Source organism: Bombina bombina, chromosome 1, assembly GCF_027579735.1.
Source record: "Bombina bombina isolate aBomBom1 chromosome 1, aBomBom1.pri, whole genome shotgun sequence".
In the NCBI taxonomy this organism is placed as follows: domain Eukaryota; kingdom Metazoa; phylum Chordata; class Amphibia; order Anura; family Bombinatoridae; genus Bombina; species Bombina bombina.
This window is the reverse complement of record NC_069499.1, coordinates 389899623-389927187: the sequence shown is the minus strand read 5'-3', so window position 1 is coordinate 389927187 and position 27565 is coordinate 389899623. Positions and strand designations below refer to the sequence as shown.

The 27565-nt window shown below is 40.4% G+C and overlaps 1 protein-coding gene across 4 annotated transcripts in view; it reads left to right on the top strand.

Moving 5' to 3' along the window:
- The window catches only part of ORC4 (origin recognition complex subunit 4), a 348821-nt gene that overhangs the window by 282896 nt on the left and 38360 nt on the right, over positions 1-27565 (top strand). For all 4 annotated transcript variants that reach the window (XM_053698281.1, XM_053698278.1, XM_053698279.1 and 1 more), the window contains 2 exons: positions 8046-8141; positions 9167-9234. In XM_053698281.1, coding sequence (XP_053554256.1) covers positions 8046-8141; positions 9167-9234 — 164 coding nt within the window. The remainder of the gene's footprint in view (positions 1-8045; positions 8142-9166; positions 9235-27565) is intronic.

The following is a 27565-nucleotide window of genomic DNA, read 5'->3' as shown; positions in this document are numbered from 1 at the left end:
GAAAGTGTTGTTTCTTTTGGCTATTGCTTCTGCTAGAAGAGTTTATGCATTGTCTGCTCTCTTTTGTGAGTCTCCTTATCTGATTTTCCATCAAGATAAAATTATTTTTGCAAACTTATTCTAAATTTTTTACCTAAAGTAGTTAACTTACACAACATTTATAGGGAAATTATTATTTCCTCCTCGTGTCCTAATCCCAAAAATGCTACTGAGAAATCTTTGCATTCTTTGGATGTTGTTAGAGCATTGAATTTTTATATTAGTGCTACTAAGGATTTCAGACAGACTTCTAGTCTGTTTGTTCCTTTTTCTGGAACTAAAAAAGGCCAGACGGCCTCGGCTATTTCTTTAGCCTCTTGGTTAAACCTTGTGATTCACAGATTATTACAGTTTGCTTTACTAGATCGGTAGCCACGTCTTGGGCTTTCAAGAATGAAGCATCAGTTGATCAAATTTGCAAAGCGGCCATTTGGTTTTCTCTGGATACTTTTACTAAATGTTAACATTTTAATGTTTTTGATAGGTCCTTCAGGCAGTTGTGTCAGTTTGATCACTGTGCCTATAATCTGAGTTTAGTCATGAAAGACATTATTTGATGTTTTGGATTTAATTTCTCAGTGGGAAAAAGCTGTTTTTATTTTTATTCCTCCCTTTATTGTTACTCGTGGACTTCCACATCTTGGGTATTATATCCCTTACGTAACAGCTTGTGGACTCTCGCCACCTATATGGAAGAAAGCATAATTTATTTAAGAACTTACCTGATATATAAATGTATTTATTTCCTAAGATATGGTGAGTCCACGGCATCATCAATTACTGTTGGGAATATCACTCCTGGCCAGCATGATGAGGCAAAGAGCACCACAGACAAACTGTTAAGTATCACTTCCCTTCCCACAAACACCAATCTCTTTGCCTTTGGTGCAAGGAGGAGGTGAAGTTTTTGGTGTCTGAAGAAAATGGATTTATTTCACTTCAATAAAGATTTTATCTTTCCTCTCAAGATTGGGTATAGCCATACTCCACGTTAGCCTCTTAAGTAGGGCAGTGGTGGCTTTTAGAACTTGTGGAGTGGGTTTTGCTGCATTTCCTAACATTCTGCTGCCCTGGTATAGAAAGCCTGAGTAGGTTTACTCTGTCCTTTCTTTTTTCACAGGCCTCTGTAGGGAGTAGCATCCCTACATACCGTGTGAGCTGTCTTCCTGCCGGACAGCTAGATGTGCAGGTAAGTGTCTTTTGTCTTCTGGGGCTAGGAGGCTGGCACTCAGGAATACATTCAATCTGCACTTGATGTTGGACTTAAAATCCTGAATGAAGGATATTACTGGCAGTGGGCAGGCACTCTCTTAATGTGACCGGAGACTTAAGGGTTGACTCCTTCAAGGTGAATTGAGTTAACTCTCTGTGGGGGCTCAATTAAAATTTTGCTTTCAAACTTTATGAACTAAGTTTATTTGATGTTCCACAATTAAGCTTCACGTCGCTAGGTGAATTCAATAGCGGAGGTGGTTGATATAGGAGCTCACTTTTACTTTTGGGGCACTTATGTGTGCTGCTTTTGTGTGTAAAGGTCCTATTATTATGCTGACTGTTTTGTTATCGGCAGGATGAAGCGTGATTAAGAGCGCGCTTCATCCCCATGCTGTGTTTATGGCCAGCCTCCTTTCTTCATCACGGAGCAGAGTGGCGCCATTTTGGGGCTTACATCTTGTTCAGATAGATGTTAACCCCCCTCGTTCTCTGTGTGTGTGTCGTTTTTATGCCTGTCTTTGATGTTCTCTAGGAAGAGAAGACATGGCTTGAAAATGTTAGGACTCATTTTAAGTGAACATCGTTATAAACGTTTCTCAGACTGTTTTAGCAAATACAATTTTCCTTTATGTAAAACACTATTCAGGAATAGTGTACAGAGCACATCATTTTCATCCTCAAGTTGAGAATTTGTATATGCAGATTTTTTTCCACTGTAGTTCAGTGGTGAGCTAATCTTTTGGTCTCTCATTTTTTTAATACATCTTTTATTCATAAAGATTTTGTTTTCTCAGGGGAAATGCCTTATTACTGCTTGAATAGCAAGTTAGCTAAATCAGCAGTTTAGTACCTGAGAGTTCAAGTTTATGGTCACCTTTACTAAAGATTTTGTTTTATTCCACCCTAATCATTCATGTTATTTCTAGGGTGTTTCCTCAGGGGAAATGCCTTTTTACTGCTTTAATAGCAAAGTGGCTAAATCAGCAGTTTAGTACCTGAGAGTTCCAGTTTATGGTCACCTTCACTGGTAGAGCAAATGTATAAAATTGTTGCCCTCTGAGCCTCATGTCTCCCAGGATGACGCTGTTCAGGCAATGCCACAGCTTCTCCTTTAACGTCCCAAGCCTCTATGTAGTCACATGCAGTGCCCTGCGGTTCCTCTTAATCTCCTGGAGGAGTTATTTGGCAGAATTTGCTGCCCAAGTATTTGCTGGGGTATCTGTGGACATTATGTATCTGTGGACATTATCTATCTGCTTTTCCTACCCTAAGGGAAATTGCAAGAGGAAAGTTAAAGATTCAGATAGTAAGGTTTCTGTTCCGTCTGCTTCTACTCAGGTTGCCCTCCCTCATAGGTCTGGTGAGGAGCAGATGTCGGTAGCTTCTGAGGGGGTGAAATCTCAGATGTGCACAGTATAATTCCTTCACCTGATGCTGAAGTAATAATCTTCAGATTTATGCCTGAACACCTCGTGTGGCTACTTGGGATGACTCCAATATTCTATCGCTATCGATCCTAAAATATCTGTTAAATTTAATATTTACTAGGATTCCACTGTGGCCTGTTCCAGACACTGTAAGGGGATTTTTCCTTGAAAACTCAAGAGGTACGGTTTCTGTTACACAGGTTGCTCTCTCTCCTAAGTCTGGTAAGGAGAACTTGCTGGTAGCTTCTGTAGGTAAAATCTCAAATTTGGAGTATAATTCATGCATCTGATGCTGAAGTGGTCTCTTTCTGATATATGCTTGCACACCCCGTGTACTGTTAAAGGATGTTTGGCTACTTGGACGACATCAATACTCAATCCAAGGGTTACAGTCATTGTCAACCTTTGCAAGTTTTGTGAACTTTATCAGTTCTATGAGTTTCCTCCTATGAGGAAGTGTTTCTAGACGTTCCTCTCAGGGGCCGATTCTGTTCTTGCACTACCACTCGTCAAGAGAGAAAGACTAATGGAAAGCTTTGCCTTTTCTCTTTCTGCAGGGTCAGCCATGCACTTTTGAGTTCAATCTAGAATTCCTCTCAGGGGCAGATTTCTTTTGCTTGAATATCTGCAATCCAGATATGATAAGAGACTTACTCTGATTTAGGTTCAGGATCTTACTCTCTGGGAGTGACAGTTCTAGTCCCAGTTGGGGAACAGGATCTGGTTTTTACCTCAAGTAACTCAGGTATTGACCTTCAAAGTAGTAACCTTTCTCCTTGATTCAAGGGGGCTTGTTCGGAACGAACATAGGCCTGAAGGTTTGTTGTTCCCTTGTTCGGGATCTTCTGAAGTTTCTGAGTTTGGTCTTCCTGGACAGACTTAAGTTTTGGGGTATTACTAGGGTGTTTTTCTTAACAATATATAGTTCGGATGTCTCCTTTTTTCGAGCAAAATGAGAGCTTTTGCCCAATATATTTTCTCATGGATGGGGAATGAATCTGGAGAAGAGTTCCCTTGTTCCATCATCAAGGGTGATTTTATTGGGTCTACCGCCTCAATTCCCTCATTGCTCCCGATTCCGTCTGATCTCCGAAGTGTAGCAGGGCCAGGCCTGGTCAGTTCCTGGATGGAAGACAGACTGGAATCACCAGGTGCGGTAGGATTGGGCTTGAATAGTTTCTCTATATGGGAGAAGATCTCTAACAGAGGTCAGATAATCAAGGTTTTATTCCTTTTCCTCTATCTGCAGTCTACTGTCCTGCCAACAGCAAGCTATAGTGGCCCGGTAGATAGCTTGGCTATCTTGCAGCCAGGAGGTTGGGAGTTAGAATTTAGCTGCAGTTGATTTTCCTTCACTTTTCAGTGACTCTATGCATGGAGGGAATTGATCTGATGGTTTCCATGGTCATCATTCCTTTTGCTTTTTTCCATAATATGGAGAACCTTCGGATCTGTCTCAAAGAATAGATCTAGATCAGTCGATAAGAGAGACTCTCCCGTAGTGGTTTTTCAGGAAGTATTTGTCTCGTGGGCGCATGCTTCTGGAGACATTCCTGCGTGATAGGGCAACGGACGCCCACCTGCTGGGCTAGGAAACAGTCTGGGTCTGCTTTAAGGCGCTGGAACTATGGACGCAGCAGTGTCTGCTCTCCTTTTTAACACCTTAGATTTGAGAGCGATTTACAATGCTCTGTTGGCTTGGCCTTAGTCATCCTTAGCTTCAAGTAGTTAGCAGACTATCCTGGTAGATGTTCTGGCATTTTTTTTTCTGGGGATTTCAGTATTGTATTCCTGTTTCCTCCATTTGCTCTCCTTCAACGAGTGATTTTATAAGCTCATGTTTCGTTTCATATTCCTTCGGGAGTTTTCCTTCTGGAAACAATACTCGCGATTTCTTGATCGCTCTGTTTATTTCTACGGAAGTTGTTCTGGGGACACGTTTAGTCCTATATGTTGTCTGTCATTTATTTCTCCCTCACTGGGGGCGAATATTGCGGCCTTGACAGTAATGGCTATGGTTCAGACTGGTTCTGATTTGGTTCAGCTCCTTCTGTCTTGAGGCCTCTTTCAGACACGTGGTGCCTGTTCTGCCTGGCTGGTCTGGTTAGGGTGCTGAGTGATTGCCTTATTATTTATGTTTTTCTTAGCTTGTTTTTACAAGTGTCAGCTAAATATTTTGTGAGGACCTGAGGGTCCATGGGGGAATGGTTCAGTCCTCAGCAGCCTTAGAGCTGGTCGTTTGGGACTCGGTAGAGTTCTAGTGCGTCACACTCCGTTGGTTTCCGATATCGTCGGGATTTGAGTGTTTCCTTCCCTGCGTGGGTTAAAGATTTGGAGGTTTTAGGTCCTTATTGCTGCCGTTATGGGCGGTCTTGCCCTTCTAGGGCTATTAGAATTGTCCTTTTGAACTTGTTCCTTTTTGAGGACTCTTCCTTCGGGTCGAGATCTCTGGACTTTGTCCGTTTCTTCCTAAAGGTTGACCTTGCGTTTTTTTTCCTACTCTGAGGTTTAGTCGTTCCTTCTTAGGAATGATAGGCTATATGGTCTCCTTATCCTGGCTCCGTCTAGGGGCAGTTTGCGGGGTTTGGGATGCTATGCATTCTTTTTCCTTGGATGTGGTCCTCTGGATTTGTACTCTGAGGAGATTATGGAGACTAGACTTGTTACCTCGCTCTTCGGTTGACTTTGTCCCCGATAATTCCCCTTGGTCCTGGAAGTTTGGGGTACGCCTGTTGGGCTTAGATTCTTAGGGGCTCTGTCATGCCCTAGCTCCTTAGGAGTCGGACCTTTGTAAGGAGTGTTCTTTTCCCTTTGGGTTGGGATTTAGGTTTAGATCTGTTTTACAGATTATTTTTATCCCTTGTGTATTCTGTTTTTATTCGGACGGGGTATGGTGTTCCCTGGGATATTGTTTGTCTAAACAATTCTGGGGCTTGGGCCTTCGTTTGGGTCTTTTTGGACCTAAGCCAGCTGGTCTGATTGGTGGTTAGCCCCATCTTTTCGCTAGCTGGATCCCGCTGTGGTGCGGGTACTTTTTTCTTCATGGCCTTATCTGTTATTTTTCTGGATTTATAGATCCTGTGGCTGGTTTGTGAGCTCCAGTTCTCCAGGGCACATAGTCTATAACTTTTGGTCTCGCCAGTTTAGCTACCAGCAGCTTGGCCTGGAGTGCTGTGTACTTAGGCTCCTCATGGCCTGCCTTGTTCTTGAATGGTATGTACTTCCCTTCTTGGGGAGTTTCCTTTTCGTATTCATCAGTGGCGCCTGGATGGTTTTCTTTCAGCTCAAGTTACAGCTTTGGCCTTGTGAGTGTGTGTGCTATTTATTTGTCTGTGCCCTTCCGTTGGGGGGGGGGGGGTTGTTTTGCCTTTCTTAAAGAGGTGGGGTTTTCCTCTCTCTGGAGGGTGGTGGTCTTGTCCTGTGTGCAGGTGGTTGGAACAGGTGGTTTATCCTGTAAAGAGAGCGGTCTGCTTTTCTGGGATTGTTCTGTTCCGTCTGTGGTTGCAGTCTCTAGGTTAGAGCATAGGGCTCTTCTGCCTTTTTAGGTCTATCTCTATGGGGTTCTCCTTGGGAGTTCCTGTTGTAGGTGCTGTATTGAGACTGACATATAGTGTTGGGCTAGATTTCATGGGGCTTTTCTGCCTTGTTTCAGCCTATCTCTATGGGATTCTCCTTGGGAGTACCTGTTTGTGGATACTTTTGGATGGCACCCGAGCTCTGTTGGGGTGACTGAGGCCATCCTATTACGCCCTTTTCTCTGGGGGCCATCCTGGTATGACTGCAGCGTGTGGTGTTCAGAGGTTGTTTTCTGGGTTTGATGCACGTGTTGACTGGGAATTTCGATATTCCAAGTTGCTGGCAACTTGGGACTCCGGTTTCAGTCGTTTTTTTTGGGGGGCAGTTGCTCTTTTTTTTCGGAGAACTTTTCTTCTCTTTACTGATTCCCGGTCTCAACCTTGTGGTCCTGTACAGTTCGGGGTCTGAGCGTTGCCTTCCCTTGTTTTTCAGGATCCCTTAGGGCCTCTGTGAGCTTGGCTCGCTTTTTGATTTTTTTTTTTATTTGGATCTTCTTGCACCAAAGGGTCTTCTGGGAATCCTTGTTTGTTCCTCCATGTCCTCTCCTTTTTGGAAATTTTCGGTTGTCTTTCCCCTTTCTCTTGTTAGGGGGTACGGTTGTGGACCGACCTTGGAGCAATGGGTCTCCTGGACGAGTGTTGGCTCAGTTGAGGCTGTTTTCTGCTGTTTCTTGCAATGCTGTGGTCTATCTGCGAGTCAGTGTCCTTGTGGCCTTTTCCTTTTGAAATGTTTTCTTTGCTTCGGACGAAGCAGGATTTTTGTTGGGTTGTGGTTTCAGGCCTGGTGCCCCCAGAATGGGCCGTCTCTTGTACCCTCCCGTTTTAGCATTCAGTGTCCTCTATAGCTTGGGTATTGTTTTCCCAAAAGTAATAAATGCAGCTGTGGACTCTTTCCATTTTTGAAGAAAAACATAAATTATGCTTACTTGATATATTTTTTTTTCTTCAAATAGAAAGAGTCCACAGCTCCCCGCCCGTGTTTTTTTGTGGGGCAGCCTTAGTTTTTGTTCTTCTGGCACCTTTTCATCCTGATATTTCTTCTACTGTTCCTTGTTCCTCGGCAGAATGCCTGGGGGATGAGGGAAGTGGGAGGAGTAATTGGCTGGGGTGTCTTTGCCTCCTCCTAGTGGCCAGGTTCTGAATTCCCAAAAGTAATGAATGCAGCTGTGGATTCTTACCATCTGAAGAAAAGAAAATTATCAGGTAAGCATAATTTATGTTTTTCATATAGCTAATGAAAGCTTATTAGAGTTGTTTTACTATGCATAAGCAAAGGGATATTCAAAAGTAAATGCATGCTAGCTATAATGATGTACTCAAAGCAAAGATTAGCCTTAGATTAATATAGATTTATTTTTTCAATTATATTGGCAATTTCTATATTGAGGTATAAAGGTTTAGTTTCTATCAAGTACTCTAGTTTCGAAAAAAAACGTAATGGGCGCTACCATGTTAAAACTAGTTTTCTATTTATCTCTGTTTTCTGCAAAAAAGGCTGTGAAAAACCCTGGTATATGGTCCAAACAGAACATTATATATTTTGTTGCCTGATTTATATCTGTCCATAATTGTTCTCAGCAGGAGTGTAAGTTAACAGAAAACTTAAGTTCAAATATGGAACAACCCATTACTTTATAGAAACTCGGTGGAATGCACACAAATTTTATATACTAATACATGGTTATAAAAAAGTTTTTTTATATTCTGTAATATTTTGTGGATTTGATTTCATGCAGTTAATTAAAATGATTTTGTCTCAAATTTGAAACTATTTTCTCTGTCTTTTCAGGTTTGTCAATTCTTGAAATGTGCTTAATTATAGCAATGAAACACTTACAAGACATATATGATGGGGAGCCATTTAATTTTCAGATGGTCTTTAATGGTATTTTTTTTTATTATTATTTTGCTAAATTTCTGCTAGAAATGGAGTATAGATCGAATGTGCACCCTAAGGCCTTAGGTTAAATAAGGTTACTTTTGGGTGCAGTCTTTTGACTCCATATTTATGTGGACAGGGCCAAGATCAATGTTGAAAGACTTCTGGTTATCCCTCAAGGCCTATTTAGCGGAGAATGCACTGGTGTCTCTAGGTTCAAAGAGGCCCTATTTATCAAGGCCATTTCTACTTCTTGGACAAAGTATTTTTGTGTCTATGTTGCACAGTCCTAAAACTAAAAGTTGGATGTTTTCTCATATTCTGAGGCCATATTTGCTATGAAAGCTTTCATTTTTTTAATCTTTGTTGTGTTTCTTCAACCTGCGCTTTTTACCTCAGTATTTTTATTATTTAATTTCCCTTCCTGGTCATTTTTTTATGCTTCTTGTTTTAAAGGGACAGTAAAGTCAGAATTAAACTTAAATGGACTGGAGAGAGCATGACATTTTAAACTACTTTAACATGTACTTGTTTTATCATTTTTTGTTCTCTTGGTAGCCTTAAAGAGTAATCCTAGGTGAGCTCAGGAGCAGTGTTTGTGTTTATGTATAAAATTGCTATAAACATTTTTGCAAACACTGCTGCCATAGACTGCTAAAGAAACGTGCACACTAAAATCAGCCTACCTAGGTTTACTCTAAATAAAGGATATCAAGAGAACAATGCAAATTTGATAATAGAAATAAATTGGAAAGTTGATTAAAATCACCTGCTTTATTTGAATCATAAAAGTTTAATTTTGACTCTACTGTCCCTTTTAAGTTTCTGCCTATATCTCTAAAAATAAAATAAACTCCTTTGGTAAATGGTGTCACTGGAATAACTGGAATTACAGAAATATTCAATGTCTGCCCCCCTCCTTTTTTATTATTGATTGATAAATATTTTAAGTAATTAGTTGTCAGCTTATGAATAAAGCACATTTCACATACATTTTAATTAACTCTTCTAATTTATTTTATGCTTTTCAGAATTTCAGAAGTTTATTCAAAGGAAGGCAAATTCAATCTATAATTTTGAGAAACCAGTAGTTATGAAGGTGAGAGTTTATGCATATTGTATATTGCTTCTAGATGTTGTGATAATGTATCTTGCTTCAAGTGTGAAACACTTATAAAATATTTTTGTGAAAGGTCAGTGTTTGCGAAAACTTTGGGATCTACAATTTAGGATTATATTATAATCCAAAAACCTTTTTTCTTTCTGCTGGGAATATCACTCCTGGCCAGCAGGAGGAGGCAAAGAGCACCACAGCAAAGCTGTTAAATATCGCTTCCCTTCCCACAACCCCCAGTCATTCTCTTTCCCTTAGGTACAAGGTGGTGGTGAAATGTTTAGGTGTCAAAAATTCTTCTATCAAGATTTTATTATTTTGGAAGCCTGAGCAGGTTTGCTCTATCCTTCTCTTTCAAGCTGGGTTTAGCTTTATTCCACGTTAGTCTCTTCAGTAGGGCTGTGGTAGCTTTAAAGCAGTTAGGAATTTGTCGGGTGTGCCTCACTGCGTTTTCCTGACAATTTTTGCTGCCCTTCTATACTATGCCAGAGTAGGCTTACTCTTTTCATCCTTTCTTTCACAGGACTCTGTGAGGAGCGGCTTCCTCTCATTACTGGTGCTGTCTCCCTGTCGATCAGGCAAGGGTGCAGGTAAGTGCCATTTCTTTCATGTAATTAGCAAGAGTCCATGAGCTAGTGACGTATGGGATATACATTCCTACCAGGAGGGGCAAAGTTTCCCAAACCTCAAAATGCCTACAAATACACCCCTCACCACACCCACAAATCAGTTTTACAAACTTTGCCTCCTATGGAGGTGGTGAAGTAAGTTTGTGCTAGATTCTACGTTGATATGCGCTCCGCAGCAGGTTGGAGCCCGGTTTTCCTCTCAGCGTGCAGTGAATGTCAGAGGGATGTGAGGAGAGTATTGCCTGTTTGAATTCAATTATCTCCTTCTACGGGGTCTATTTCATGGGTTCTCTGTTATCGGTCGTAGAGATTCATCTCTTACCTCCCTTTTCAGATCGACGATATACTCTTATATTTATACCATTACCTCTGCTGATTTTCGTTTCAGTACTGGTTTGGCTTTCTACAACATGTAGATGAGTGTCCTGGGGTAAGTAAGTCTTATTTTCTGTGACACTCTAAAGCTATGGTTGGGCACTTTTTTATAAAGTTCTAAATATATGTATTCAAACATTTATTTGCCTTGACTCAGGATGTTCAACATTTCCTTATTTCAGTCAGTCAGTTTCATATTTGGGATAATGCATTTGAATATATCATTTTTATCTTACCTTAAAATTTGACTTTTTCCCTGTGGGCTGTTAGGCTCGCGGGGGCTGAAAATGCTTCATTTTATTGCGTCATTCTTGGCGCGGACTTTCTTGGCGCGAAAATTTTTTTCTATTTCCGGCGTCATACATGTCGCCGGAAGTTGCGTCGTTTTTTACGTTTTTCGCGCCAAAAATGTCGGCGTTCCGGATGTGGCGTCATTTTTGGCGCTAATAGCATTTAGGCGCCAAATATTGTGGGCGTCAATTTTGTCTCCACTTTATTTAAGTCTCATTATTTGTTGCTTCTGGTTGCTAGAAGCTTGTTCTCTGGCATTTTTTCCCATTCCTGAAACTGTCATTTAAGGAATTTGATCAATTTTGCTTTATATGTTGTTTTTTCTATTACATATTGCAAGATGTCCCACGTTGCAACTGAGTCAGAAGATACTACTGGAAAATCGCTGCCTGGTGCTGGAACTACCAAAGCTAAGTGTATCTGCTGTAAACTTTTGGTAGTTGTTCCTCCAGCTGTTGTTTGTATTAAATGTCATGACAAACTTGTTAATGCAGAAAATATTTCCTTTAGTAAAGTACCATTACCTGTTGCAGTTCCATCAACATCTAATGTTCAGAGTGTTCCTGATAACATAAGAGATTTTGTTTCTGAATCCATTAAGAAGGCTATGTCTGTTATTCCTCCTTCTGGTAAACATAAAAAGTCTTTTAAAACTTCTCTTTATACAGATGAATTTTTAAATGAACATCATCATTCTGATTCTAATGATTCTTCTGATACAGAGGATTCTGTCTCAGAGGTTGATGCTGATAAAATCGTCATATTTATTTAAAATGGAATTTATCCGTTCTTTACTTAAAGAAGTCCTAATTGCATTAGAAATTGAGGATTCTGGTCCTCTTGATACTAAATCTAAACGTTTAGATAAGGTCTTTAGATCTCCTGTGGTTATTCCAGAAGTTTTTCCTGTTCCTGGTGCTATTTCTGAAGTAATTTCCAGAGAATGGAATAATTTGGGTAATTCATTTACTCCTTCTAAACGTTTTAAGCAATTATATCCTGTACCGTCCGACAGATTAGAGTTTTGGGACAAAATCCCTAAAGTTGATGGGGCTATTTCTACCCTTGCTAAACGTACTACTATTCCTACGGCAGATGGTACTTCCTTTAAGGGTCCTTTAGATAGGAAAATTGAATCCTTTCTAAGAAAAGCTTATATGTGTTCAGGTAATCTTCTTAGACCTGCTATATCATTGGCTGATGTTGCTGCAGCTTCAACTTTTTGGTTGGAAACTTTAGCGCAACAAGTAACAGATCATGATTCTCATAATATTATTATTCTTCTTCAACATGCTAATAATTTGATCTGTGATGCCATTTTTTGATATTATCAGAGTTGATGTCAGGTTTATGTCTCTAGCTATTTTAGCTAGAAGAGCTTTATGGCTTAAAACTTGGAATGCTGATATGTCTTCTAAATCGACTCTACTTTCCCTTTCTTTCCAGGGTAATAAATTATTTGGTTCTCAGTTGGATTCTATTATCTCAACTGTTACTGGTGGGAAAGGAACTTTTTTACCACAGGATAAAAAATCTAAAGGTAAAAACAGGGCTAATAATCGTTTTCGTTCCTTTCGTTTCAACAAAGAACAAAAACCTGATCCTTCATCCTCAGGAGCAGTTTCAGTTTGGAAACCATCTCCAGTCTGGAATAAATCCAAGCCTTCTAGAAAAGCAAAGCCAGCTTCTAAGTCCACATGAAGGTGCGGCCCTCATTCCAGCTCAGCTGGTAGGGGGCAGATTACATTTTTTTCAAAGAAATTTGGATCAATTCTGTTCACAATCTTTGGATTCAGAACATTGTTTCAGAAGGGTACAGAATTGGTTTCAAGATGAGACCTCCTGCAAAGAGATTTTTTCTTTCCCGTGTCCCAGTAAACCCAGTGAAAGCTCAAGCATTTCTGAAATGTGTTTCAGATCTAGAGTTGGCTGGAGTAATTATGCCAGTTCCAGTTTTGGAACAGGGGCTGGGGTTTTATTTGAATCTCTTCATTGTACCCAAGAAGGAGAATTCCTTCAGACCAGTTCTGGATCTAAAAATATTGAATCGTTATGTAAGGATACCAACATTCAAAATGGTAACTGTAAGGACTATCTTGCCTTTTGTTCAGCAAGGGCATTATATGTCTACAATAGATTTACAGGATGTATATCTGCATATTCCGATTCATCCAGCTCACTATCAGTTCCTGAGATTCTCTTTCCTGGACAAGCATTACCAGTTTGTGGCTCTGCCGTTTGGCCTAGCTACAGCTCCAAGAATTTTTACAAAGGTTCTCGGTGCCCTTCTGTCTGTAATCAGAGAACAGGGTATTGTGGTATTTCCTTATTTGGACGATATCTTGGTACTTGCTCAGTCTTCACATTTAGCAGAATCTCATACGAATCGACTTGTGTTGTTTCTTCAAGATCATGGTTGGAGGATCATTTCACTAAAAAGTTCATTGATTCCTCAGACAAGGGTAACCTTTTTAGGTTTCCAGATAGATTCAGTGTCCATGACTCTATCTTTGACAGGCAAGAGACGTCTAAAATTGATTTCAGCTTGTCGAAACCTTCAGTCACAATCATTCCCTTCGGTAGCCTTATGCATGGAAATTCTAGGTCTTATGACTGCTGCATCGGACGCGATCCCCTTTGCTCGTTTTCACATGCGACCTCTTCAGCTCTGTATGCTGAACCAATGGTGCAGGGATTACACAAAGATATCTCAATTAATATCTTTAAAACCGATTGTCCGACATTCTCTGACGTCGTGGACAGATCACCATCGTTTAATTCAGGGGGCTTCTTTTGTTCTTCCGACCTGGACTATAATCTCAACAGATGCAAGTCTTACAGGTTGGGGAGCTGTGGGGGGGTCTCTGACGGCACAAGGGGTTTGGGAATCTCAGGAGGTGAGATTACTGATCAATATTTTGGAACTCCGTGCAATTTTCAGAGCTCTTCAGTCTTGGCCTCTTCTGAAGAGAGAGTCGTTCATTTGTTTTCAGACAGACAATGTCACAACTGTGGCATACATCAATCTTCAAGGAGGGACTCACAGTCCTCTGGCTATGAAAGAAGTATCTCGAATTCTGGTTTGGGCGGAATCCAGCTCCTGTCTAATCTCTGCGGCTCATATCCCAGGTATAGACAATTGGGAAGCGGATTATCTCAGTCGCCAAACGTTGCATCCGGGCGAATGGTCTCTTCACCCAGAGGTATTTCTTCAGATTGTTCAAATGTGGGAACTCCCAGAAATAGATCTGATGGCTTCTCATCTAAACAAGAAACTTCCCAGGTATCTGTCCAGATCCCGGGATCCTCAGGCGGAGGCAGTGGATGCATTATCACTTCCTTGGAAGTATCATCCTGCCTATATCTTTCCGCCTCTAGTTCTTCTTCCAAGAGTAATCTCCAAGATTCTGAAGGAATGCTCGTTTGTTCTGCTGGTAGCTCCAGCATGGCCTCACAGGTTTTGGTATGCGGATCTTGTCCGGATGGCCTCTTGCCAGCCGTGGACTCTTCCGTTAAGACCAGACCTTCTGTCGCAAGGTCCTTTCTTCCATCAGGATCTCAAATCCTTAAATTTAAAGGTATGGAGATTGAACGCTTGATTCTTGGTCAAAGAGGTTTCTCTGACTCTGTGATTAATACTATGTTACAGGCTCGTAAATCTGTATCTAGAGAGATATATTATAGAGTCTGGAAGACTTATATTTCTTGGTGTCTTTCTCATCATTTTTCCTGGCATTCTTTTAGAATTCCGAGAATTTTACAGTTTCTTCAGGATGGTTTAGATAAAGGTTTGTCCGCAAGTTCCTTGAAAGGACAAATCTCTGCTCTTTCTGTTCTTTTTCACAGAAAGATTGCTAATCTTCCTGATATTCATTGTTTTGTACAAGCTTTGGTTCGTATAAAACCTGTCATTAAGTCTATTTCTCCTCCTTGGAGTTTGAATTTGGTTCTGAGGGCTCTTCAAGCTCCTCCTTTTGAACCCATGCATTCATTGGACATTAAATTACTTTCTTGGAAAGTTTTGTTCCTTTTGGCCATCTCTTCTGCCAGAAGAGTCTCTGAATTATCTGCTCTTTCTTGTGAGTCTCCTTTTCTGATTTTTCATCAGGATAAGGCGGTGTTGCAAACTTCTTTTGAATTTTTACCTAAGGTTGTGAATTCCAACAACATTAGTAGAGAAATTGTGGTTCCTTCATTATGTCCTAATCCTAAGAATTCTAAGGAGAAATCGTTGCATTCTTTGGATGTTGTTAGAGCTTTGAAATATTATGTTGAGGCTACTAAGTCTTTCCGAAAGACTTTTAGTCTATTTGTCATCTTTTCCGGTTCTAGAAAAGGTCAGAAAGCTTCTGCCATTTCTTTGGCATCTTGGTTGAAATCCTTAATTCACCATGCTTATGTCGAGTTGGGTAAAACTCCGCCTCAAAGGATTACAGCTCATTCTACTAGGTCAGTTTCTACTTCCTGGGCGTTTAGGAATGAGGCTTCGGTTGATCAGATTTGCAAAGCAGCAACTTGGTCCTCTTTGCATACTTTTACTAAATTCTACCATTTTAATGTGTTTTCTTCTTCTGAAGCAGTTTTTGGTAGAAAAGTACTTCAGGCAGCGGTTTCAGTTTGAATCTTCTGCTTATGTTTTCATTAAACTTTATTTTGGGTGTGGATTATTTTCAGCAGGAATTGGCTGTCTTTATTTTATCCCTCCCTCTCTAGTGACTCTTGCGTGGAAAGATCCACATCTTGGGTAGTCATTATCCCATACGTCACTAGCTCATGGACTCTTGCTAATTACATGAAAGAAAACATAATTTATGTAAGAACTTACCTGATAAATTCATTTCTTTCATATTAGCAAGAGTCCATGAGGCCCACCCTTTTTGGTGGTTATGATTTTTTTGTATAAAGCACAGCTATTCCAATTCCTTATTTTTTATGCTTTCGCACTTTTTTTATCACCCCACTTCTTGGCTATTCGTTAAACTGATTTGTGGGTGTGGTGAGGGGTGTATTTGTAGGCATTTTGAGGTTTGGGAAACTTTGCCCCTCCTGGTAGGAATGTATATCCCATACATCACTAGCTCATGGACTCGTGCTAATATGAAAGAAATGAATTTATCAGGTAAGTTCTTACATAAATTATGTTTTTTATTTCTTATACAGAGATCTCTGGCACTTAAGATTTTATTCTGCATCTTACACTGGGACCAAACATCTTCCTGAGGCAAGGATGATTTAGGCAGGTTGGCAGGGCACTGTGTGAGACTGGATTTAATCCTAGAGAAGTTTGTTAGTGCAAGGGTATATCTTACTTGCAAACGGTTCTGCTATTAACATTTTATTGGTGGCTCAGTCAGAAACCTGCAGTTTTAGGGGTTTTTCTGTTATGTTTATGGTGATTAACGGAATCTTTTCCGTTTCTGTTGCTAACACTTGAGATCGGGCTGTTTTCCTTTAGTGACGTCATAGGGGGCGGGCTCCCTCTCTTCAGACGCAGCGCACGCATTTTGTTGGCACTCTTTTCTCCTGAGATTCTACGCTGTGTCAGCTTACTCGTTTGGCCCCTGCTTGTGCCAGAGAGGTTTCCACAGTCTAAAGTAGGCACCGCAGCATAGCGCTGTGGTGTAGGGGTGCCTAAGAGCTGTTGTAAATTTATTGTGGAATAGTTTTATATTGCTTCTTAAGGGGAATCCCATACAAAGAGTTTGGTTTTCCGTTGAAACATAATTGCTTTCAATGGTTTTCTAATTAGACCGAAATCTTAAAGAGACAGTTCCGTTTTTTTTTAAATAAAAAAAACTTTTGTTTTGTTTGTGTGTGTATTCATTCATTGCAATATGGACTTGGAGCCTATATCTGTTGAGAAATGCAAACTTTGTTTGAATGCTCAAGTGGAACCACCATTGCCTTTTTGTAGTTCTTGTGTAGAAAGAACTTTATTGTATAAAGATAGATTGTTTGATTCTGAGCCGCCATTCTCTCAAGTGGATGCTGTTCAGCCTATGTCACAGCCTTCTCCACAGGTGTCCCAAACTGTGCCATCATCTCATGCAGTGCCCTCCGCTTACTCACTATCTCCTGATGGGGTATTTCTGAGAGCTGAAATTACAGCCCAGGTTTCCTCAACGGTATCTGATGCGCCTATTGTTGTCAACCCTAAAAAATTAAATATATACTTTTATGTTCCCTCTCCTGAGGAGGTGTTTCCAGTGCCAGACCGTGCCACAGAGATAATTACCCGGGTGTGAGAGAGGCCAGGAATTCATTTTCCCCCCTCCCCTGTAAAATGTTCCCGCTCGCAGTCTCCATCAAGGAGTCGTGGCAGGCGGTTTTTACTTTGGCTAAAAGAACTACTATCTGTATAGAGGATAGTTGCTCTTAAGGATCCTATGGATAAAAAGCTGAAGGCCTTTTTAAAGAATATGTATACTCATCAGGGATTACAATGGCAACCGACAGTGTGCATTGCTACAGTAAACAGTGTGGCAGCCTATTGGTTTGATGCTTTTGTCAGAGTCCTTGCAACTTGGAGGAGATTCAGGATAGGAAAAAGGCTCTAAAGTTAGCTAATTCCTTTATTACTGATGCTTCTTTGCAGGTCATTAAAGGGACAGTCAAGTCCAAAAAAAACTTTCATGATTTAAATAGGGAATGTAATTTTAAACAACTTTCCCATTTACTTTTATCACCAATTTTGCTTTGTTCTCTTGGTATTCTTAGTTGAAAGTTAAACCTAGTAGGTTCATATGCTAATTTCTTAGACCTTGAAGACTGCCTCTAATCTGAATGTATTTAACCACTGCAGGGCATTAGTTCATATAGATAACCTTGAACTCATGCACGTGAAGTTACCCTGGAGTGAGCACTGATTTGCTAAAATGCAAGTCTGTCAAAACAACTGAAACAAGGGGGCAGTTTGCAGTGGCTTAGATAGAAGGTAATCACAGAGGTAAAAAGTGTATTTTTAGAACAGTGTTGGTTATGCAAAACTGGGGAATGAGTAATAAAGGGATTATCTTTCTTTATAAACAACAAACATTATGGTGTTGACTGTCCCTTTAAGTTGGGGGCCAAAATATCTGGCTTTGCAATCTTATGGCTTAAATCTTGGTCTGCTGATGTTTCTTCTAAATCTAAGCTTTTGGCAGTCCCTTACAAGGGAAAGACCTTGTTTGGGCCGGCATTGGCAGAAATTATTTCCGATATCACGAGTGGTAAAGGATCTTTCTTTCATGTAATTGGCAAGAGTCCATGAGCTAGTGACATATGGGATATACAATCCTACCAGGAGGGGCAAAGTTTCCCAAACCTCAAAATGCCTATAAATACACCCCTCACCACACCCACAATTCAGTTTTACAAACTTTGCCTCCTATGGAGGTGGTGAAGTAAGTTTGTGCTAAGATTTCTACGTTGATATGCGCTTCTCAGCATTTTGAAGCCCGATTCCTCTCAAAGTACAGTGAATGTCAGAGGGATGTGAAGGGAGTATCACCTATTGAATACAATGGTCATCCTAACGGGGATCTATTTCATAGGTTCTCTGTTATTGGTCGTAGAGATTCATCTCCTACCTCCCTTTTCAGATAGACGATATACTCTTATATACCATTACCTCTACTGATTCTCGTTTCTGTACTGGTTTGGCTATCTGCTATATGTGGATGAGTGTCTTTTGGTAAGTATGTTTCATTTATTTAAGACACTCTCAGCTATGGTTTGGCACTTTGTATATAAAGTTCTAAATATATGTTTATACTTATATTTGCCATGATTCAGGTTTATCAGTATATTTCCTTTTTGCAGACCGTCAGTTTCATATTTGGGAAGAGCATTAAAAAAAAAAAATACCTGAAGTTTTCAAATTGATTCTTTTTTCTAAATTGCGGGCTGTATTAGGCTCGCGTGAGCGCAAAATTCTATAATTAATTGCGTCATTCTTGGCGTGAGACTTTTTGGCGTCAGAATTACGTTTGTTTATGCAAATTCGTCATTTCCGGCGTCTTAGTTGTCGCAGAGTCTTTTTCACAAGGTTGCGTCATCTATGACGCTCATATTTGTTGCGGACGTTTTTGGCGCCAAAAAATATTTTCAGTTGTGTTTGCGTCATACTTGGCGCCAAACTGTCATTATTTCAGACTTCATTTCCTTTTGCCTCCGGTCCTTTTTTTTTCTTTGTCAGAGGCCTATTCTGTTTGCATTTTTTCCCATTCCTGAAACTGTCATATAAGGAAATAGATAATTTTGCTTTATATGTTGTTTTTTTCTCTTACATATTGCAAGATGTCTCAATTTGATCCTGTTTCAGAATCTACTACTGGAATCCTGCTGCCTGATATCGGTTCTACCAAAGCTAAGTGCATTTGTTGTAAACTTGTAGTAACTGTTCCTCCGGCTGTAGTTTGTAATAGTTGTCATGATGAACTTTTACATGCAGAGAATATTTCCATCAGTAGTGTTGTTGGTCCATCAACATCTAATGCTCAGGATATTCCTGTCAATTTGAGAGAATTTATTTCTGATTCCATTCAGAAGGCTTTGTCTGCCATTCCGCCTTCTAATAAACGTAAAAGGTCTTTTAAAACTTCTCATACAGTTGATGAATTTTCAAATGACCGACAACATACTGATTTATCTATCTCTGATGAGGATCGGTCTGATTCAGAGGATCCTGCCTCAGATATTGACACTGACAAATCCTCTTTTTTATTTAAAATGGAGTATATTCGTTCTTTATTGAAGGAAGTGTTGATTGCATTAGATATAGAGGAGTCTAGTCCTCTTGATACTAAAACTAGTAAACGTTTAAATTCGGTTTATAAACCTCATGTAGTTATTCCAGAGGTTTTTCCAGTTCCTGATGCTATTTCAGATATGATTTCAAAGGAATGGAATAGACTGGGTACTTCTTTTACTCCTTCTTCGAGTTTTAAAAAATTGTATCCTTTGCCTACTGATAGATTGGAGTCTTGGGAGAAAATCCCCAAAGTTGGAGCCATCTCTACTCTTGCTAAGCGTACTACTATTCCTACGGAAGGCAGTACTTCTTTTAAAGATCCTTTAGATAGGAAACTTGAATCCTATCTAAGGAAGGCTTATTTATGTTCAGGTCATCTTCTTAGGCCTGCTATTTCTTTGGCTGATGTTGCAGCTGCTTCAACTTTTTGGTTGGAAACTTTAGCGCAACAAGTATCAGACCATAATATGTATAGCATTGTTATGTTAATTCAACATGCTAATAATTTTGTTTGTGATGCCATTTTTTATATCATCAGAATTGATGTTAGATATGTCTTTAGCTATTTTAGCTAAGAGCTTTATGGCTTAAATCTTGGAATGCTGATATGACTTCTAAATCAAAGTTGTTATCTCTTTCTTTCCAAGGTAATAAATTATTTGGTTCTCAGTTGGATTCTATAATTTCAACTGTTACTGGGGGGAAGGGGGCTTTTTTACCTCAGGATAAAAAATCTAAGGGTAAATTTAAAGCTTCTAACCGTTTTCGTTCCTTTCGACAGAATAAGGAACAGAAACCTACTCCTTCCCCTAAGGAATCTGTCTCCAATTGGAAGCCTTCCTCAGTCTGGAATAAATCCAAGCCATTTAAGAGATCTAAACCAGCCCCCAAGTCCGCATGAAGGTGCGGCCCTCATTCCAGCTCAGCTGGTAGGGGGCAAACTAAAATTTTTCAAGGATGTTTGGATAATACAGTCCAAAATCATTGGATTCAGAACATTGTCTCTCAGGGGTACAGAATAGGTTTCAGAGTAAGACCGCCTGTGAGAAGTTTCTTTCTCTCACGCATTCCAGTGAACCCAGAGAAAGCACAGGCTTTCCTGAAGTGTGTTTCAGACCTGAAGTCTTCTGGGGTAATCGTGCCAGTTCCTTTTCAGGAACAGGGTCTGGGGTTTTATTCAAATCTGTTCATTGTCCCGAAGAAAGAAAATTCATTCAGACCAGTTCTGGATCTAAAAATCTTGAATCATTATGTAAGAATACCAACATTCAAAATGGTGACTATAAGGACTATTCTGCCTTTTGTTCAGCAAGGGCATTATATGTCCACAATAGACTTACAGGATGCATATCTTCATATTCCGATTCATCCAGATCACTATCAGTTCCTGAGATTCTCTTTTCTAGACAAGCATTACCAAATTGTTGCTCTTCCTTTTGGCCTAGCAACAGCTCCAAGGATCTTTTCAAAGGTTCTCGGTGCCCTACTCTCTGTAATCAGAGAGCGGGGTATTGCGGTGTTTCCTTATTTGGACGATATCTTGGTACTTGCTCAGTCTTTACGTGCTGCAGAATCTCACACGAATCAACTAGTGTTTCTTCAAAGTCATGGTTGGAGGATCAATTTACCAAAATGTTCTTTGATTCCTCAGGCAAGGGTAACCTTTTTAGATTTCCAGATAGATTCAGTATCCATGACTTTGTCTCTAACAGACAAGAGACGTCTGAAATTGGTTGCAGCCTGTCGGAACCTTCAGAATCTGTCATTCCCTTCAGTAGCTATGTGCATGGAGGTTTTAGGTCTCAAGACTGCAGCATTGGATGCAATCCCCTTTGCTCATTTTCACATGAGACCTCTTCAGCTTTGTATGCTGAACCAATGGTGCAGGGATTATACAAGGATATCACAATTAATATCCTTAAATCCCAATGTTCGACTTGGTGGTTAGATCACCATTGTATAGTTCAAGGGGCCTCTTGTTCGTCCAACCTGGACCGTGATCACAACAGATGCGAGTCTTTCAGGTTGGGGAGCTGTCTGGGGATCTCTGACAGCACAAGGCGTTTTGAAATCTCAAGAGGCGAGATTACCAATCAATATTTTGGAACTCCGTGCGATTTTCAGGGCTCTTCAGATTTGGCCTCTCTTGAAGAGAGAACCATTCATTTGTTTTCAGACAGACAATATCACAACTGTGGCATATGTCAATCATCAGGATGGGACTCACAGTCCCCAAGCTATGAAAGAAGTATCTCGGATACTTGCCTGGGCGTAATCCAGCTCCTGTCTAATTTCTGCAGTCCATATCCCAGGTATAGACAATTGGGAAGCGGATTATCTCAGTCGTCAGACTTTACATCCGGGAGAGTGGTCTCTTCACCCAGATGTATTTTTTCAAATTGTTCAGATGTGGGGGCTTCCAGAAATAGATCTGATGGCATCTCATCTAAATAAGAAACTTCCCAGGTACCTGTCCAGGTCCAGGGATCCTCAGGCGGAGGCAGTGGATGCGTTGACACTTCCTTGGAGTTATCAACCTGCCTATATTTTTTCGCCCTCTAGTTCTTCTCCCAAGAGTGATTTCCAAAATCATCATGGAGCAATAGTTTGTGCTGCTGGTGGCTCTAGCATGGCCACACAGGTTTTGGTATGCGGATCTTGTTCAGATGTCCAGTTGCCAACCTTGGCCACTTCCGTTAAGACCAGACCTTCTATCTCAAGGTCCGTTTTTCCATCAGGATCTCAAATTATTAAATTTGAAAGTATGGAAATTGAACACTTAGTGCTTAGTCATAGAGGTTTCTCTGACTCAGTAATTAAAACTATGTTGCAGGCTCGTAAATCTGTTTCTAGAAAGATTTATTATCGAGTTTGGAAGACTTACATTTCATGGTGTTCTTCTCATTAATTCACTTGGCATTCTTTTAGAATTCCTAGAATTTTACAGTTTCTTCAGGATGGTTTGGATAAGGGTTTGTCTGCAAGTTCTTTGAAAGGACAAATCTCTTCTCTTTCTGTTTTATTCCACAGAAAAATTGCTAAACTTCCTGATATTCATTGTTTTGTGCAGGCGTTGGTCCGTATCAAGCCTGTCATTAAATCAATCTCTCCTCCCTGGAGTCTTAATTTGGTTTTAAAGGCTTTACAGGCTCCTCCGTTTGAGCCTATGTATTCTTTGGACATTAAATTGCTTTCTTGGAAAGTGTTGTTTCTTTTGGCCATCTCTTCTGCTAGAAGAGTTTCTGAATTATCTGCTCTTTCTTGTGAGTCTCCTTTTCTGATTTTTCATCAGGATAAGGCGGTTTTGTGGACTTCTTTTAAATTCCTACCTAAAGTTGTGAATTCCAACAATATTAGTAGAGAAATTGTTGTCCCATCCTTGTGTCCTAATCCATCCTTACATTCTTTGGATGTGGTGAGAGCTTTGAAATATTATGTTGAAACTACTAAAGATTTCAGGAAGACTTCTAGTCTATTTGTTATCTTTTCTGGTTCTAGGAAAGGTCAGAAGGCTTCTGCTGTTTCCTTGGCTTCGTGGTTAAAGCTTTTGATTCATCACGCTTATTTGGAGTCGGGTAAATCCCCACCTCAGAGGATTACGGCTCATTCTAGTAGGTCTGTTTCCACTTCGTGGGCTTTTAAGAATGAAGCTTCAGTTGATCAGATTTGCAAAGCAGCAACTTGGTCTTCTTTGCATACTTTTAATAAATTCTACCATTTTGATGTTTTTTCTTCTTCAGAAGTAGTTTTTGGTAGAAAAGTTCTTCATGCAGCTGTTTCAGTTTGATTCTTCTGCTTATAATTTCAGTTTTTTTCCTTTTTCCTTATAAGATTAAAACTTATGATTTGGGTTGTGGATTAATTTTTTTCAGCGGAATTGGCTGTCTTTATTTTTTATCCCTCCCTCTCTAGTGACTCTTGAATGGAGTTCCACATCTTGGGTATTTGCTATCCCATACGTCACTGGCTCATGGACTCTTGCCAATTACATGAAAGAAAACATAATTTATGTAAGAATTTACCTGATAAATTAATTTCTTTCATATTGGCAAGAGTCCATGAGGCCCACCTCATTTTATGGTTGTTTATAATTTTTTTGTGTAAAGCACAATTATTCCAATTCCTTTGTTGATGCTTTTTACTCCTTTCTTTATCACCCCACTACTTAGCTATTCGTTAAACTGAATTGTGGGTGTGGTGAGGGGTGTATTTATAGGCATTTTGAGGTTTGGGAAACTTTGCCCCTCCTGGTAGGATTGTATATCCCATACGTCACTAGCTCATGGACTCTTGCCAATATGAAAGAAATGAATTTATCAGGTAAATTCTTACATAAATTATGTTGTTCTGCCTCAAGACAACAAGAACAAAATGAAGGGACGTCAGAATAATTTCAAGAATCACAAGAATATCTGTCCCAAGGGACGTGTTTTCAAAGACTCTCTTGGGTAATTGTGACCACGGATACCAGCCTGTTGGGTTGGGGAGCAGTCTGGGACTCATTGAAGGCGTAGGGGCTTTGGGCTCAGGAGGAATCTGCTCTCCCCATAAACATTATGGAGTTGAGAGTGATCTTCAGTGCCTTGATGGCTTGGCCTCAGCTGGCTTTAGCCCGGTCTACCAGGTTCCAGATGGACATAAGTGGCCTACATCAACCACCAAGGGGGGTCCCGGAGTTCCTTAGCCATGAAGGAGGTGGCACGGAACATCCAGTTTGTGGAGGCTCACAATTGCTGTCTATCTGCTATCCACATTCCAGGAGTGGGTAATTGGGAATCAGATTTTCTGAGCAGATAGATTTCCATCCCGGGGAGTGGGAACTCCATCCGGAGGTATTCTCCAGGTTAACAACCAAATGGGGGTTACCAGAATTGGATCTGATGGCGTCTCGTCAGAACACCAAGCTCCCAAAGTACGGTTCGAGGTCAAGAGATCCTCAAGCCTTTCTGATAGAGGCTCTGGCAGTTCCTTGGAACTTCAGGTTGGCATATCTCTTACCCCTGTTTGCTCTCCTTCCGCGAGTCATCGCTCGGATCAAGCAGGAGAGGGCATCAGTTATTCTTATAGCTCCTGCGTGGCCTTGCAGGGTCTGGTATGCAGATCTAGTAGAGATGTCGTCTCTACCTCCGTGGAGACTTCCACTGAGTAAGGACCTTCTGCTTCAGGGGCCCTTCCTTCATCCAAATCTCGTTTCTCTGCAGCTGACTGCTTGAGGAATGAACGCTTGATTTCAGCTAAGTGTGGATTTTCCGGATCGGTCATTGAGACCATGGTTCAGGCTCGTAAGCCTGTTACTAGAAAGATTTACCATAAGATATGGCATAAATATCTTTATTGGTGTGAGTCTAAAGGATATTCTTGGAGTAAGGTCAGTATCCCAAGGATCTTATCTTTTCTCCAGGAAGACCTTGAGAAGGGATTATCTGTCAGTACCCTCAAGGGTCAGGTTTCTGCTCTATCCGTTCTGCTGCACAAGCGTTTGGCGGATGTGCCTGATGTACAATCCTTTTGTCAGGCCCTGGTCAGGATCAGGCCTGTGATTAAATCAGTTGCTCCACCTTGGAGCCTTAACCTTGTTCTTAGAGGGACACTGTTGCCAAAAAATTTCTTTCATGATTCAGATAGAGCATGTAATTGTAAGCAATTTTCTAATTTACTTATATTATCAATTTTTCTTCATTCTCTTGCAATCTTTATTTGAAAAGAAGGCATCTCAGCTAAGGAGCCAGCAAATTGTGGGTTCAGAACCATGGACAGCACTTGTTTTAAGGTGCTGTCCAATCAGCAAGGACAACCCAGGTTGTTCACCTAAAATGAGCCGGCATCTAAACTTACATTCTTGCTTTTCAAATAAACATAACAAGAAAATGAAGACAATTTGATAATAGGAGTAAATTAGAAAGTTGCTTAAAATTGCATGCATTTTGGCTACAGTGTCCCTTTAACGTTTTACAACAGGCTCCGTTTAAGCCTATGCATTCCATAGATATTAAGTTGTTATCTTGGATGGATTTATTTTTTACTGCTATTTCTTCTGCTCGGAGGGTTTCCGAACTCTCAGCTTTGCAGTGTGATTCTCCTTATCTCATATTTCATTCAGATAAGGCAGTTATCCGTACCAAGTTTGGTTTTCTTCCTAAGGTTGTTTTGGACAGAAATATTAATCAGGAAATTGTTGTTCCTTCTCTCTGTCCTAACCCTTTTTCTCATAAAGAACGTTTGTTGCACAACTTAGACGTTGTGCGGGCTCTTAAATTCTATCTGCAGGCTACGAAGGACTTTCGTCAGTCTTCTGCATTGTTTGTTTGCTTTTCTGGAAAGCGTAAGGGTCAGAAAGCTACTGCCACTTCTCTTTCTCTCTGGTTGAGAAGTATTATTAGTTTGGCATATGAGACTGCTGGAGAGCAGCCTCCTTAGAGAATTACAGCTCATTCCACCAGGGCGGTGTGTTCTTCTTGGGTCTTCAAGAATGAGGCCTCTGTAGAACAGATTTGTAAGGCTGCGACTTTGTGGTCTTTGTTAGTTCAGCAAAGGTACGAAACTTCGGAGTGCTGATTGACGCTGGACTATTTTTTAAACAGCAGATTTCCTCCATAATAAAATCTGCCTACTTTCATCTGAAAAACAGCCAGGATACAACACTTAATTCCACCGGATGATATGCCAACATTAATCCATGCATTTGTATCCTCTAGGCTAGATTACTGCAATGCACTTTACATGGGCTTCCCAGAAAAAGAACTCCATCGCCTTCAGATGGTACAAAATGCAGCAGCCAGAATACTTACCTATTGGCTTCCAATTGGCTTCCAATTAAATGGCGAACATATTTTAAAATTGGCCTGCTGACCTTCAAAGCCTTAAACAACCAAGGCCCATAGTACCGGAAAGAGCTCCTGATACCCTACAACTCAATTAGGTCAGCTAACACATCCCTCCTCTTAGTGCCAAGAATAAGGACAAACTCAGGCTCCAGAGCATTCGGCCACGCTGCCCTTACTTTCTGGAACTCTTTACCGTGTGCAGAGAGGCAACGTCCTTACAGACTTTAAAAAAAAAAAAAAAAAAGCTAAAGACCCACCTCTTCCATTAGGCATTCAGTCCGCTTATCTGACCTTCGGAAACTCCTTTTATGTTGGTATATTTGTAAAGTGCTTTGAGTCTCACAGTGAGAAAAGCGCTATATAAATCGCAAATTATTATATTATTATTATTATATTTGCACACTTTTTATAAATTCTATAAATTTTATACTTTTGCCTCGGCTGAGGCTTCTTTTGGAAGAAAGGTTCTGCAAGCTATGTTGCCTTCTGTTTAGGTTACCTGCCTTGCCCTCCCTTATCTGTGTCCTCTAGCTTGGGTATTGGTTTCCAACGGTAATTGCTGATTCCGTGGACTCACCGTGTCTTAAGAAAGAAAACAAAATTTATGCTTACCTGATAAATTTATTTATTTCTTGACACGGTCCACTTCCCTCCCTTGTTTTCTGACAGGTTTTTATATATAAACTCAGGCACCTCTGCACCTTGTGTTATTTCATTTCTCTCCTTTTCCTTCATTCGAATGACTGGGGGTTGTGGGAAGGGAAGTGAAACTTAACAGCTTTGCTGTGGTGCTCTTTGCCTCCTTCTACTGGCCAGGAGTGATATTCCCAACAGTAATTGCTGATTCCGTGGACTCACCGTTTCAAGAAAGAAAGAAATTTGCCAGGTAATTATACCTTTTGTTATTTCTTTCCTTTGTTCTTTCTTTCTTTTGTTCTATTTTATCATCATCTGTTTTATGACCGTACGTAAAACATTTTTGAGGTTTTATAATATATTTTACTGTCAAAAACATTTGAATTATTAAAATATTAGCTGCCATTGTTTTACAGTACATAGCCAAGTATTTGTCAGTTTTTAGAGTATATTTATTAAATGTTTATCTTGGCTCATGAAAGGACTCCGCACACATAGACCCTAATATAAGCGAACCCCTAAGAAACTCCTCCATGACTAGTTTTCTGCCCAAGTGTGGACAGGAAGCTCTCCTTTACTTACCTGATTGTTTAGGCTGTGAATGTGAAGCTTCTTTGCAGAGAGTGCCATTATTTTAATGGACCGGGAGATTATGCTTCTGCTGTATGTCTGTAGGAATTTGAAGATGTGTTCTGTGTTCACAATCCCTGTTTCTGCTGCTTGCAGCTTGTATTTGGAGCATTTTCTGGTGCGCAATTGGTTGTGTCTCAGGTCAGTACGCGGATTGCTCGCTGATGATGTCACAGCCCTCTCTCTATGAGCTCTGC